This window comes from Odontesthes bonariensis, chromosome 21 (genome assembly GCF_027942865.1).
Source record: "Odontesthes bonariensis isolate fOdoBon6 chromosome 21, fOdoBon6.hap1, whole genome shotgun sequence".
Classification (NCBI taxonomy): domain Eukaryota; kingdom Metazoa; phylum Chordata; class Actinopteri; order Atheriniformes; family Atherinopsidae; genus Odontesthes; species Odontesthes bonariensis.
In genome coordinates this window covers 26,101,481-26,113,667 of record NC_134526.1, presented here as the reverse complement: position 1 = coordinate 26,113,667, position 12,187 = coordinate 26,101,481, and the positions used below count along the sequence as shown (strand labels likewise).

Here is a 12,187-nt window from a genome sequence, read left to right as displayed (position 1 = left end):
TTTCACAATGGTACTCTGAGTCTTATATTTAGTTGTTGGATTTAGGAGAAGTAGGTAAATAATCCTATTTTCCAGAACTTTACCATCTTATTTCCCCAACATACCTTCAGCAGAAACAAACGTGCACCCAAAACAGGAACAAACTTTGCTCAAAGCCAGAAAACGAAAAGTTCGACTGTTTAAACTGGTGTGTGAGATAAACAGCTCTGGGGGTTTTAGCATGTTTAAGCACGTTTAAGCATTTACATATGCACACAAATACGCAAATGCACAGGTTGACATGGGATTGCCCTTGAACAAATACATTCAGAGACACATGCATAAACACACAGCACTATAATAAGTCCCAGACTGGGGCTAACCGAGCTGCGGCTGGAGACACGGGCTATTCATATCCTTCAGAATGAGAGGTTACAGCTCGAGTCTTTTCCCTTTCCCTTTCACTGTAACACAGGAAGGACATCTGTGTGTGTGATTTCACTCAGTGTCTGTGGCAAAAGGTCCCAGGCTGCTTGATTAGCACAAGACTAACAGTGTTTTTTTTGGAGCAGAGCTTTTCTTGTTCACAATAAGTTTTGCATGCACCATGTGGCGTGCACACACAAAGTTAGAACTTAAGTTAAACAAAGTTAGAACTCAAATCATCCAAGTGACTGGGAAAACACCAATCGTGGCTTTCAGCCTCGGCACCCAACTTCCCGGCATGTCACAATTAATATGTGGGGAAACACTGGAGGAAAACCATTTTCCCACTAAATGATGCCCTTGTCAAGCACCCTTTGCTTTCTGTTAAGCTCTTAAACTGGCCAGTCCAGCTGAGGGTTATATTTTACTCTGCTGATAATCACAGAGTAGCATAAAATGTGGCATACTGGTAGTTCTAGCTGCCTCTTGTTTCTAACTTTTAGTTGTTTAGAGATGAAAAATGATTTGTACTAAACAGACGGTGGACTTCAGTCTTAATGTTGCCAAGAACTGGATTTAAAGAAAAGGATGAAATACGGATCAGTCAAAGAATTAAGGGTCTAGATCTTTCTGCCTGTCTCCAGTGCCCAGTCAGGGGCATTGTTTGAAGCTGAATGTTTAATGGCCGCTTTTCTCCCTTTATGTCAGTTTCTGAATGCACGCAGCGTATGCCTAATTCATACGGCTGTTCTAAAGCTAAAACAGTTCCACAGCATTGTGTGGTTAACAGTCAGCTCTAGAAATCGTTTGATATTGAGTTGTCTTGCATGCTGACTTTTTTAGTGACTGAAACAGCTGGCATTGGTCAATGTCACAGGTCAGGTCATATTATGTGTTTATATATGGGGTAATTAAATCATTTAAAAAGTTAGTCTATTTGCAATTTTGTAAAAAAAAATTTTTAAAAATTTAAAAAAATGAAGAAAAAAAACACTTTAATCAAGTTATAAAAATGCCGTTGAAGTTGCCAGAGTTTCCATTTTATAGCAAAGGATTGCATGAGCATTTGCAGGTACAAACCCACAGAGCGTTTCTGCCCAACTCTGTAGTTCCACTGAGAACTGGAAAACTTTTTAGCGTTCTTAAGAGTTGTACTGAGTTGGAAGCACAATTGATAAGTGTATGTAAAGGAGAGCGGCAATGCAGTAATTTGATTCGGCATCACCAGCAAATTTGAAAGCACACACTGATAATGTGCTAATCCATCTCTGTTTGGACCAACCTTTTTTTGGCTAATAAATACAGAATCCTTGGTGGCTAATTAACATTAAAACTAGAAAGCTCTGTCCAAAGAGAGAAAAAAAAAAAAAAATCTACTAATGAATGATGGACATTGGCTCTGACTCTGGACATCGACACTGGCTCAGAAAAATTAGGCTAATACTGAGTGACTTTTAGTGCTGTATCACTTTGGGTGTTTGCATGAACAACTCTGGCTCCAATAAGTCAGAAGTCAGCTAATTTGATGCCTTTCCCTTATTTTAAGTGTATATGGTCTTTTTAGAAAGTATTCAAGATCACAGCCTGATTAATTTGCACAGATTGATGTTTTAGGGATTAATTGATTTGACTGACATATTTGAGACAGACTAAGAGGTTAATTCACCAGAGAACTCACTGTGCAGATTACCCATAATTTCTTGCAACTTGCCAGTAGACTATACATTTTCCACAGACACATTGCTGTGTTGGCTGGTTAATACGGTTTTGATTCATTGTGAGACCCTAAAAGATTCTGATATCCAGTTTTATCAGGCAAAAAAAATCTCATTTTGAAACAGCATTCAGTGTAACTGGGCAGATTGCATTCTCAGCCATGGGGATGGAAATCGACAGCCAGTAATTTAGGAAAAATGCTGCTCATTATTATCGCAAGCCATGATGTTTTCCCATCCTTAACCATGTGGCTGTTAATGCTTAACCTTAACCATAGTTAAAGTAGTTTGTAATGTGTTAAGCAGCAACAGAACAGTGACTGAATTTTCATATGACAAGTAAAGTCACTTTAAAACACCAGTGGCTGAGACAGTCGTTTGTTTGTGCAGCTCCATCCCAAACGCCTCTGACCTCCAAATGTAGACTTTGTAGCTTCTTAAGGCAACAAGAAGGCAACAGTAGTTTTTGACTATGTCTAAGGAGTTATTTTTATGTTCAGCAGTATGAAGAAAAGAAACCTAAAATGTTGCTTGTGGACAGGATTCAGTAGGTTTTTGTGTTTCCGTGACTATATCATGTTTTGCTGTCAGATCGGGTTGCAATATCATAAAGATTATGGATGTGCCTTGCCAGCCAAGCTGGCACTAGCTTTAGCTCATGACTTAACGCCCTTTCTGTAAACAAAACATGGTCACTTCCAGATACTAAAGAAACGAAAGGCAAACATAAATGGCCAAAAAGCAGTCCAAAAACAAATGGGTGACATACAACATTGTACAGATAAAATATAACTTCAAACTCCTTCGGAAGCTGACTACCCTAACTATATAGTTTATTAAACCCTTAGTGTCTCACTGTCATTACAAAAGGCTTCAGTCGCTGTGATTGGATGTGTTTAACATCCAACTTTTGTCTGCACGATTGTGGAAAAAAAAAAAAAAGTTTTCTAAAACAAGGTGGAGAGGTGGAGCACGGAGGCAATGGAAGCATCGTGCTGTACGGATCCGGACCACTTTCTTTTAAATTTCCCCTAAGAATTAAAAAAAGAGGCGGTTTTATCATTTGTGAGAATCAACTGCGTTAGTGAGCGTGTTTTCAAAACTTTAATTAGAGCCAGGTTCGCCATGAATCCAGGCTTTGTGCGAAGCCTTGTACACTTACCAAACATTTAGATATTCTTTTGGAAAGATTTATTTCATTGCATTATTTTTTTTTTGTGATAATTATAGGTTGTTGAATTGGCATATTGACTAATCTTTTGCAGGCTTGCACAGACTTAGTGTCATGTTGCAGAACTTTTGAGTGTAAATAAGATTGATGATCAGTACAGTACTTCTGCACTCTGCCGGCTCACTTCTCTCTGACAGCCACAAATATATAAGTCACATCTGAAGGGGGATGGATGCCTAAATTGGCTGCCTCTCAAATGGATTAATCGGAGCACATATACATAATGCCCTCTTTCCTCTATCTCATTGTCTTGTTCACACAGACACACACCAGCGCAGAAACCACCTGGGTTTCAATCTTTCTGGATACACACCAATCCACAGGAGGCGGGTATCTTCACAGTCACTTATTAACAGCCTTCTGATCATTCTTCTCTACCGTCCTAATCATTTGCAACATCGGCTCCATGAGCTCAACACTTTCAAGAATATCAGAGACTTTTCTTCCACTGCAAAACATAACTGACATCCCTCCCTGCCACACTTCATTCAGCCTTAATTGTATCCTCATTCTTCACCTGGTAACAAGCTAACAAACCTGTGCAGATGTGGCAAGCACATCAAAGGCAGGGAGAGATGGGAGGGGGAACTTGTTTGTAGAAAAAAATGTGTGGGGGAATATGAAAGGGGAAATTTACGTTGTGTGAGTCCAAGCCAGCGTCACCTCAGGGAGAAATGCTGGAAAAATGTGATATTTTACACCTGCATCTCAGGAGGTGCAGAATAAGAGGCAGGGAGAGGGGGAGGCGGTAATTAGAAGAGTGTGTGTACACGTGTGTGTGTGTGTGTTTCGAAAGGATTTTTAAGAATGTTTCTGGGGCTTGCCACTGGTTCTCTTTCGGCATTCAATTTAGTACGATCCATTCGGTGCCAGATTATTAGGAATGCTTAACCTGGTTACGAATGCTAAAAACAAAAATAAAAAAAAGTGTTGAAAATTTAACATATATGCTAATATTGTTACGTTGATAAATAGCTTGCAAAACCTGTTTTATGAATTATGCTTCTGGCTCTAATTTTAATTTCATTAAGGCCCAAAAGAGGAGAGGGAATGGAGGAAATATATAGATTTTTTTTTTTTTTTAAATTAAAGGCAGGAGATACAAACACCTTCCGTAATTAAGCTGACTCAAATTATTGGGTTACACTGCTGGCGTGCAGTCTGTGGTGTCTTGTGAAACCAATCCATGTGATTGTTAAGTCTTAATAAAGTTAATGAGCCAGGACTAGAAATGAGATTGAAGAGTTAGGATTGGTATATGATCCGGCTGAGCTTGATTAATATAAAGTAATGCAGTTCCACATTAAAAAAGAAGAACTTTCCTCATACGGAAGAGGGTCTGTTTCAGTTCAAGATTCTTTGTTCAACTAAGTAATGAAGTCATATAATTTCAGTATTTTGAAAACATCAAATATAGAAAGGGATCATAAGTAGCAGTCTGCCACTTTCACCTGGTTTCACAGACTTTCCAGGAGCAAGTTTGAGAAATTCTGCTTTTAAAGAAAATGTCCTTTTTTTCACAGCATATGGCAGCTTCCTCGCTGCCATTGCGAGTGCTCTTCTCTTTCAATTAAAAGGGACAAATATAACTTTGATTAAAAGTTATGTATTAGTAGAATGTATGTCAACACTCTTGAATTTGGAAATCTTTCATGATGGCAGGAATGACTATCCAGTCTCAAAAGAAAATGTGAGACATTTTGTCCCAGTGTCCAAAATAATAATAAATATTGTCACAAATAAGGTCCAGAGATTGTGAAACTGTAACCTTTTTCCATTACCCGATGTCTTGTACAGGGACGTATTTGAACATTTTAGGCGTGTTACAATTTTAAAAAGGTAGTGTAAAATGTAGCACAAAAACTGGAAAATTACTCCAAATTACTGGGCTACAAAGTCAATATATCTCTATGTCTGCCCTTCAGAAATTTTACACACCTACGTTTTCCATTTCAAACTGTAATGTGGTTACGATTCTGTTGAACTGCCAAAAAACAAATGTAATATTGCACAACTAATAAATGTTATAAAACAGAACAATTGGTTCCTCCATCTGACCCAATATTATCAAGCATCTTTTCACATTTCTACTTTGCTGTAAATCACAGCTGGTTAGGATTAGGCATGAAAAACACACGGTTAGGTTTAGATGTTAATAAATGCATAGTTACAGGTTTGCATCAGAGAAGCTGCCCACTACCAAGCAACAAAAAAAAAAATCTGAAATTTCTGGGCCTTTTTGGTCTCGTCTTTCAGATGCGGACACACTTTCGTACGACACGTTTTATGATGAGACAGTTTTGTTTGGTTGAATCTGAACAGGCAGCACATCCTGATACACTTCAGAGTCCGACTGCTTCTATCTTGTGCCTGATCATTAAACAGCGTTGACCAGGTGCTTTTGGCAGTGGTGCATGCTCATGCCCTCCAGCCCAGTCTCAAGAAAAAAAATCTGAAGTGGTCCTGTGACAGAAAAGGTTTTATTCTGGCTGCTGAAGACAAAATCTTTGCGTTTTTAGCTGAGTATGCGGAACTTGTAAGCCAGAAATTCAGGAAGAGGATGGTTCGATGTGATGTGTTAATAGAAGGTCAGTTTTAATGCATGTCATGATGTTTTCCTAACTACCTTATCGTAACCAAGTAGTTTTTAATGTGTAAAACTGCAATGAAAGAGTGAGTGAATGCAATACAACATTTGACAGTAAATTTATTTGATGGCAATAGTACGGATGAGACTATCACACCTGGCAGTTCGGTGTGTAGCACCATCCTCAAACGCCATCAACCTCCAATTGTGGGCTTTTTCACCTAAAAAAAAAACTGCTGTGACACTGTGTGACTATGGAGTTATTTACGTTTGCTCACCAATAAATCGATTGAATTTATGTGACTTTTCAGTGAGCCTAGCTTCCATGTGCTTTACAGGTGAGGCTGTAAGCTGCCAACCATAAGCTGTTTCAAGCTTTTTCTGTACATTTTTTTCTCTCCGTTATTCTTGTGCAGGTTTATCTTAGCTCCATCCGTCCGAAGAATGTCGTCACTTTTCTGGCCTTCTCAGATGTTAAAGTCCAATCAAGCCTTTTTATTCTTGAGGCTACTGAACGGTTTGAAACTCATGATGAACACTTGTGAAATCCTCTTTTTATAGTAGACTTGGATAATGATATGCCCTCGTCCCCGTGAGCAGTCCTCCCTTGGCTGGATGTTTTTATGGGTTTTTCTTTGCCATGAGAAAGAACCTGCAGATCATCCATAACTGTCATCTTCAATCCACACCACAATGTTGCAGAGGTCACCACGATGAATTTTTATTTTCTCATAACGTAAGTGTAAGTGTTGGTGTTGGTTCCTGCCACCTCTAATGGATTTTTTTTAGATTTTTATCGGCCTGTGTCACAGCGCTCCTTTAACTGCGTGCATTCAGAGCAAAATATACTCAATCAAAATGCAACATTTCAAGTCAACTGTATAACTTTAACCCGGTTAACTGATGGAGAACTAATAAGGTCACACCTGTGCATAAGCTTTTATGGTAATTGTCCAGTTCAACAAAAGAAGGCAACAAAAGAATCAAGGTGTTCAATTAGAAAAAAAAAATAAAAAATCATAAATAAGAATGTTCCAAAACAAAAGTTTCACTGTGTAAGAATATTTCTCCATGTAAAATTGCAAAGATAATGAAATTATTTAGAGAATTGTGGAAGATTTGGTAAACAACTGGCTGAGATATTTGGGCCCTCAGAACTGCACTAAAGACAGATATGGTTTTGTCGTGGAAATAGCTGCACAGACTGATGGACACCAAACAAAAACAAAACACAGTCCATGAACACATTTTGTCAGTGTGTTCAGGAATGTAAGTTAAAACCCTACCGTACAAAGAAAAAGCCAGAGATGAACAAGCTAAACAAGTACCGCCATCTTCTCGCCATCCCATCTTAAGGGAAGTGGGGAAAACCGTTCCATGGTCCGATCAAATTTTAAATACTTTCGAAAAATCAGTTTGGTCCAGGTGTTAAATTGGCCCGCCTGCAGTCCAGATCTGCTTCAGGCTGACAACATGTGGTGCATTTTAAAGTGAAGCCACAAATTCCACACAAGCTCAACCTCACCAAGAATCCTTTAAATTGCATGTATGTGTGTCTTTGCCTCTGCTGCACAGGCACTTTAACTGTCAAAGGTGACATTCTTAACTTTTTGTGTCACCTCAAAGAGGCTGAATGCATCAGATGATTACATCCCTTGATGTATCCCCCACAGCCTCTCTCCTGTTAATATGCAGCAGCTTAAAAACCAATCAACCTGACAAGCCCGTCTGAGCTCAGCAACATCATGCCGTTTGATTGATATCAGAGTTTCCATCTTTAAACTAGCAAAAGCTTACACGCCACATAAGCTATTACAGCCTGCTGCAAGCCTTATTTATTTTTCCAAGGAAACGTCAAGGCTGGGACAAACATAATAGCTTAATATTCTGTATACAGTGAGGGATGACATCACAGGCAGCAACATCCAAGAGGGGGATCGTGCAAGACTGGAAAACCGCTCGTCTGATTATCACGTGGCGGGCACACAAACTCACACACACACACATCAAAAAAACCTGAGATAGAGTTACCCATAACTATTTACAGAGTATGATTAGATTTTTTTTATTTAGCTAATCTTCCAATAGGTCACACATGTGCTTACAATTTTCCTATATAATCAAAACAGAAATAAAATTGCTTAATGGGAGGCTCCAATATATATTTAATCAGAATGTGGGATCCAAAATGCCAAGTTTTCATTCTATGATGACTTCAGAAAAATATGGTTGCCATCTATAAAGTGTAAATCCATTGTTAAAGATCATCTAAGTGGTGTTTCAGTGTTTCTTTGCGCATCAGAGGAGGATCGCCGTCGGCTGGGAAAGCTAACGGTATCCTGACACTGATTGACAGATGCCTCCAGTGCATTCTAACTAAACTAACATGCAACTAAAATGTTTGGCACAAATATCCCTTCTAAAAGTAAAAAAAAAAAAAGGAGGTGAGTTTCTGCTGCAAGTAGGAGAATAACAAGTTGGAATAATCCCATGTGAGGCATGTCCTGAATTCCGTATCACTTTTACTGATGAGCTTTTTGGGCAGCTGCCACGTCAGCTAGGATGCTCGTAAACAAATAATTATTCATACTAATAATTTCCTTCATTCATGTGCAAATAAGATGCCTTCCTGGTATCTAAGAAGCTTCAAGGTTGTATGTAGGAGGTTCTTCTAACTATTGCCTGACTTGAGTCATTTCATGCCAAGAAAGAATCCATCTGAGGGTCAAGGATACATTTGAGCTGGATGGGATAATTTTGCACAAACAGACCCGTTTTATTAATAAGTTTTAAACTTAAAAGTGCGTAAAAGTCTTAAGCCAACCCTGCTTTTTTTTTTGTTGTTGCTTCCACTAAGCCAGGTTTTCTTGTAAATCTTTTCAAGTGGTCTTAATATTTCTCCGGAGTGAAAGTTTTTCAAAGTTTTTTTTTTTTTTTTTTAACATTGGCTGCTTGTTCACTCATTTTCAGTCCAAACCTTATTTTCTGAGGAACATGTTTTTCATTTCAATCTTGTGTTTGTTTGTTAAGTCACTTAACACTGGCCAGTGAATCATTTGAGGCACAAAAAGGCAACTATCACACAACGTAGCAAATAACCCAATTTTTGAAAAATTGTATCTTTAGGCACCTTGTAACCAGCAGCCTGACAGAAGGACAAATAACTTGTTTGCCATTCCCTTAAAGGCATTTCTGATAAAGATAAAGATAACACATTTGACAGATGTGAAAATGTATTTTCACACCAAAAAACGATTCCCTAAGAGCTTATTTGCTAAAATCTTGGCATATTTCACCGTGGCGTGCAGTATTTCATAAAAAAAATTGATGAACCTGGACAAGTGGAGGTCAAAAAGAAGTGGCAGGCTTAAATAAACTATACACAGCAGTTGAACAGTGTATGAAAGTGATGTTCTTAAGAAACAGGAAAGTAATCCAGCGCAGACCTGAGAGATGCATCTGGACCTTCAGTTGATCCGTCTACTGTTCACTGAAGCCTCATCAGAAATGGTCTCCATGGAAGAGTGGCTGTCAAGAAGCCGTTCTTAAGGAAGGGAAACAGGGAGAAAAGACGGAGGGATGCCAAATGACACGAGAAGTGGACTGAAAATCAGTGGCAACAGGTCTTATGGAGGGATGAATCCTCCCTAAAGCCCAGACCTCAACATCATTGAAGCAGTGTGGGATCATCTTGACAGAGAACGGAACAAAAGGCAGCCGACATCCAAAGAAGAACTTTGGGATGTCCTTCAAGAAGCCTGGAGAACTATTCCTGAAGACTAAAGAAATGACAGAAAGCGTGTCTGAGAGGGTTCAGGCTGTGTTGGAGAATAAAAGGTGCTCAGACCAAACACTGACTTTTTAGAAACTCTGTTTTTACCTAAAATACTGTATTTCTATGTATGTTTGGACACGTCTCAATTAATCGCTGAACAGATTTCCTGTTTTCCTCCCAATATATAAAGACATGAATGTTGGCTCAAGACTTTTGCACAGGGCTTTATCCTGTTGAGGAAACATAGGGACAAAACAGCAAAAATATATTTTTTTGATATTGACAAACAAAAGGTAAATAAAATCTCATTTTTTTTATGCATGCAAAATGACTACTAAAAGTGACCATGCCCCCAGAGCAAACATAAGCAACTTTTGCTTTTTTTTTTTTATTTCTCTGAGTTGCACAAATAAACCTATTGCGCAATGAAGGAATGGGTCAGAGCTGCGGTGCGTTATTACGCACAAATCAACAGCGCAGACAAAACGTTTCAGACCTCACTTAAGGCTTTGTTTGAGGTGGGATTCGGGCTGTGGGGGGCCCCTTACGTGTCACAATGTAGCTTTACATACGCCTCTTTATTAGCTGCTTACCCTCAATGATACGCGATAGCGCGTCTCATATGCGTGGCTATTAATAGTGCACAGACTGGCTCACTTCAGGGACCACTCCAATGAGAGGAATCGTGTTCTCCATGTGGATAAAAGGGCCGCGGCAGCAGGCATCGGGTGGTGAACTGACAGGGCTGGACGCTCATTTAGACAAGAGTTTAGCTAATTTTGGCAACACACACAAAAAAGTACTGAAATAAGATGGACTGTATTTTCTTTGGAGATATTGTTCATGAAGCACGATGTCGAGACAAATCCCCTTATTTAAGAATAACCACCATATCAAAAGGAGTCTAAATGTGGCAGTAAACAGATTCAGGTTAGTGGAGGGACTTGGCACACTCTTCGGTTACTTACAAGTAAATCCACACAATTCTTATAAGTAAGCTCACTTAACTGGACATAAAAGTTGAATCTGCTTATCATTAAATCTACGAACAACACTGAGCCTGAAAGCTGACTGCATAAATGAGCAAATTGTTGGTTTACATAGCACGTACCATTGTGGTGTGAGGAATTGTGCCAACACACTCAGAGACCCATTTTCCACTCTCAAAAAAGTTCGGCTTCCAAAAAAGAGAGAAAAAAAAGTGTGTGGGAGAGAGAAAAGTGCTCGGTTTTCTTGTTCAGCTGGGCCTCGCACCGGAAGCAAAAGAGCCCTAAAACACGGCCTGCTGCCCGGTAAACATTCTCTTTTGAGAGGATTTGCAGGCAACTTTCCTCAGTCGAGGCAGCGGAGAGAGGAGCGGTATAATCCAAGAGTCGATTTCCTCATCCGACGTTCTTATGTTCGATTTCAGCAGGAGATAGTTCCATGAAAAAAAAATCGAGTGGCCTGGCGGTGCGCGCTCTTCTCTCTCGCGATCTGTCCCGGTACCGTAATGTCCACCGAGGCGCTGCGCCACGCGCCGCCGACACAGTCAACGTCTGAGCCCGAGTGACAGCAGGAGTGTGGCCGTGCACCGACAGTAAGTAGCCTGCACTCTTTGCTGCTTACGCGCTTACCAGATCAGCTGTTGCTCCTGCAGAGAGGGGGACGCCGCCGCGCGCTTTCCCCTTCATGCATGCGTGCCCGGCTCTTTTTTGCTGATCTGGGATACGTGGCGGTGCTCCCGTGTCCTCCTCCACCTGTTCCTCAGTGTCAGTGTCCGGAGAAAGTTGCGGAGAGACGAGCGCCTGAGGCGAAACTCACCATGTGGCAACGCGGATGTTGCAACAACAGCAGCGGGACTCAAATACCAGCTGGCGATTGTAGATCTGAGCTGAACAAAAAATAAAAATATAGGCTATGTTTTTTTAAAAAAAAGAAAGACAATAAAAATAAGTAAGGAAGAAGGGAGAGGTGCCTCTAGCTGTGCCGCGCCGTGTCTGCGCAGCTGAAATTAAGCAAACAAGTGCGGAAAGTGAAAACGCAGCGTGGCTGCACGCACGCACCAGCAAGGACGTGCGGGGTCCTGCGGCCGCGGCCGGAGAAGCGGAGCGGAGCGGAGGGCTGGTGAATTATTAATAACCAGAGCGGTTCACAGTCTGTCGTGTTCAGTGAGTAACCAGGGCGGCAGCTGGGGGTTTAGAGGAATTAAATACGGGCTCAGAGTAAACCATGGACGCAGGGGATTAGTGGCTCTCACCGGCAACAGTGTAGGGGCAGCCCGGGGCCGACGGCGGGGGCGGGAGGGAGCGGAGGGGGAGGCAGCGGAGGTTGGAGGTTATGATAAATATTTATTTATTTATTGGTCTATTTTTATGTGAGTGTATGAAAGGGAGTAGTCTTTTTTTCTTTTCTTTTTTTTCAAACCTCGGAGACCAAAGGTGCTGCGTGCTGTTGGAGCCGATTTGAAAATGCTGGCAGAATTGAACCTGCAG

At 40.5% G+C, this 12,187-nt stretch overlaps 1 protein-coding gene across 5 annotated transcripts in view; it reads right to left on the bottom strand.

The window, feature by feature from the left end:
• Window positions 1–11,930, bottom strand: part of nfixb (nuclear factor I/Xb) — a 155,621-nt gene extending 143,691 nt beyond the window's left edge. For 2 of the 5 annotated variants that reach the window (XM_075453594.1, XM_075453596.1), the window contains exon 1: window positions 10,825–11,930. In XM_075453594.1, coding sequence (XP_075309709.1) covers window positions 10,825–10,827 — 3 coding nt within the window. In that variant the 5' untranslated portion in view covers window positions 10,828–11,930. The remainder of the gene's footprint in view (window positions 1–10,824) is intronic. The other 3 variants (XM_075453606.1, XM_075453611.1, XM_075453599.1) reach the window with 2 other exon arrangements.
• Between the last annotated feature and the right edge of the window lie 257 nt (window positions 11,931–12,187).